This window comes from Cebus imitator, unplaced genomic scaffold (assembly GCF_001604975.1).
Source record: "Cebus imitator isolate Cc_AM_T3 unplaced genomic scaffold, Cebus_imitator-1.0 Scaffold22, whole genome shotgun sequence".
Lineage (NCBI taxonomy): Eukaryota > Metazoa > Chordata > Mammalia > Primates > Cebidae > Cebus > Cebus imitator.
This window is the reverse complement of record NW_016107337.1, coordinates 7,194,005-7,195,660: the sequence shown is the minus strand read 5'-3', so window position 1 is coordinate 7,195,660 and position 1,656 is coordinate 7,194,005. Positions and strand designations below refer to the sequence as shown.

Genomic DNA, 1,656 nt, shown 5'->3' with positions numbered 1-1,656 from the left:
CTACATGCAAGTTAAACCCAGTAACTTAAGGTTCCAAAAAGAATGCAAAAGGAAAAAGTATCAAGAAGAAATTAACCAAAAGAGTTTATTATTGACATATTACCATCAACAAATTACGTTTAAGTAAAAACAGAGAAATAAAGAGAGCCACTACTTAAATATTAAATATTGAATTAATCAAGTTACCATATATTTGTTGGCCAATTCCTGTGTACAACTGGCAGTTAATATGCCCTTGTGGCTCTCGCCAGGCGTCCTCGTGGAAGTGACATCGCCTTTAAACCCTGCGTGGCAATCCCTGACGCACCGCCGTGATGCCCAGGGAAGACAGGGCGACCTGGAAGTCCAACTACTTCCTTAAGATCATCCAACTATTGGATGATCATCCGAAATGCTTCATCGTGGGAGCAGACAATGTGGGCTCCAAGCAGATGCAGCAGATCCGCATGTCCCTCCGCGGGAAGGCCGTGGTGCTGATGGGCAAGAACACCATGATGCACAAGGCCATCCGAGGGCACCTGGAAAACAACCCAGCTCTGGAGAAACTGCTGCCTCATATCCGGGGGAATGTGGGCTTTGTGTTCACCAAGGAGGACCTCACTGAGATCAGGGACATGCTGCTGGCCAATAAGGTCCCAGCTGCTGCCCGTGCTGGTGCCATTGCCCCATGTGAAGTCACTGTGCCAGCCCAGAACACCGGTCTGGGGCCCGAGAAGACCTCCTTTTTCCAGGCTTTAGGTATCACCACCAAAATCTCCAGGGGCACCATTGAAATCCTGAGTGATGTGCAGCTGATCAAGACTGGAGACAAAGTGGGAGCCAGCGAAGCCACGCTGCTGAACATGCTCAACATCTCTCCCTTCTCCTTTGGGCTGGTCATCCAGCAGGTGTTCGACAATGGCAGCATCTACAACCCTGAAGTGCTTGACATCACAGAGGAAACTCTGCACTCTCGCTTCCTGGAGGGCGTCCGCAATGTTGCCAGTGTCTGTCTGCAGATTGGCTACCCAACTGTTGCATCAGTACCCCATTCTATCATCAATGGGTACAAACGAGTCCTGGCCTTGTCTGTGGAGACTGATTACACCTTCCCACTTGCCGAAAAGGTCAAGGCCTTCTTGGCTGATCCATCTGCCTTTGCAGCTGCTGCCCCTGTGGCTGCTGCCACCACGGCTGCTCCTGCTGCTGCCGCAGCCCCAGCTAAGGTTGAAGCCAAGGAAGAGTCGGAGGAGTCGGACGAGGATATGGGATTTGGTCTCTTTGACTAATCACCAGAAAGCAACCAACTTAGCCAGCTTTATTTGCAAAACAAGGAAATAAAAGTCTTCTTTAAAAAAAAATGCCCTTGTGTATTTTCTCTTGTATGTTTTTCTTTTATAAATTGTTGAAATTCCTTTTTCTATTCTTAATATTAACCATTTATAGTTAAAAGCATTGCAAATATTTCTCAGTATGCGTTTGTCTTTTCAAACATTTGTATCCTGTTTGATGATTGGTTCAGTTTTCTTTTCAACTAACCTTGAGTATAGTGCTCAGATCCTTACTGAAATGAAATGGTATCCAAATACCTCACAATATGCAGCACATATTAAGGACAAACTTACCATGTACAGTTGATGGTGGTGAAGTGCTTAGTGAGGCAGGTGTTTGGAGCAC

General features: G+C 46.6%; 1 protein-coding gene across 1 annotated transcript; it reads left to right on the top strand.

Annotated features, from left to right (window-relative positions):
• Positions 1–229: 229 nt before the first annotated feature.
• LOC108299532 (60S acidic ribosomal protein P0-like) lies at positions 230–1,340 on the top strand. The gene has a single exon (XM_037736088.1). It carries the CDS (start codon positions 315–317, stop codon positions 1,266–1,268), a length of 954 nt encoding a protein of 317 aa, XP_037592016.1. The 5' UTR covers positions 230–314; the 3' UTR covers positions 1,269–1,340.
• Positions 1,341–1,656: the final 316 nt, after the last annotated feature.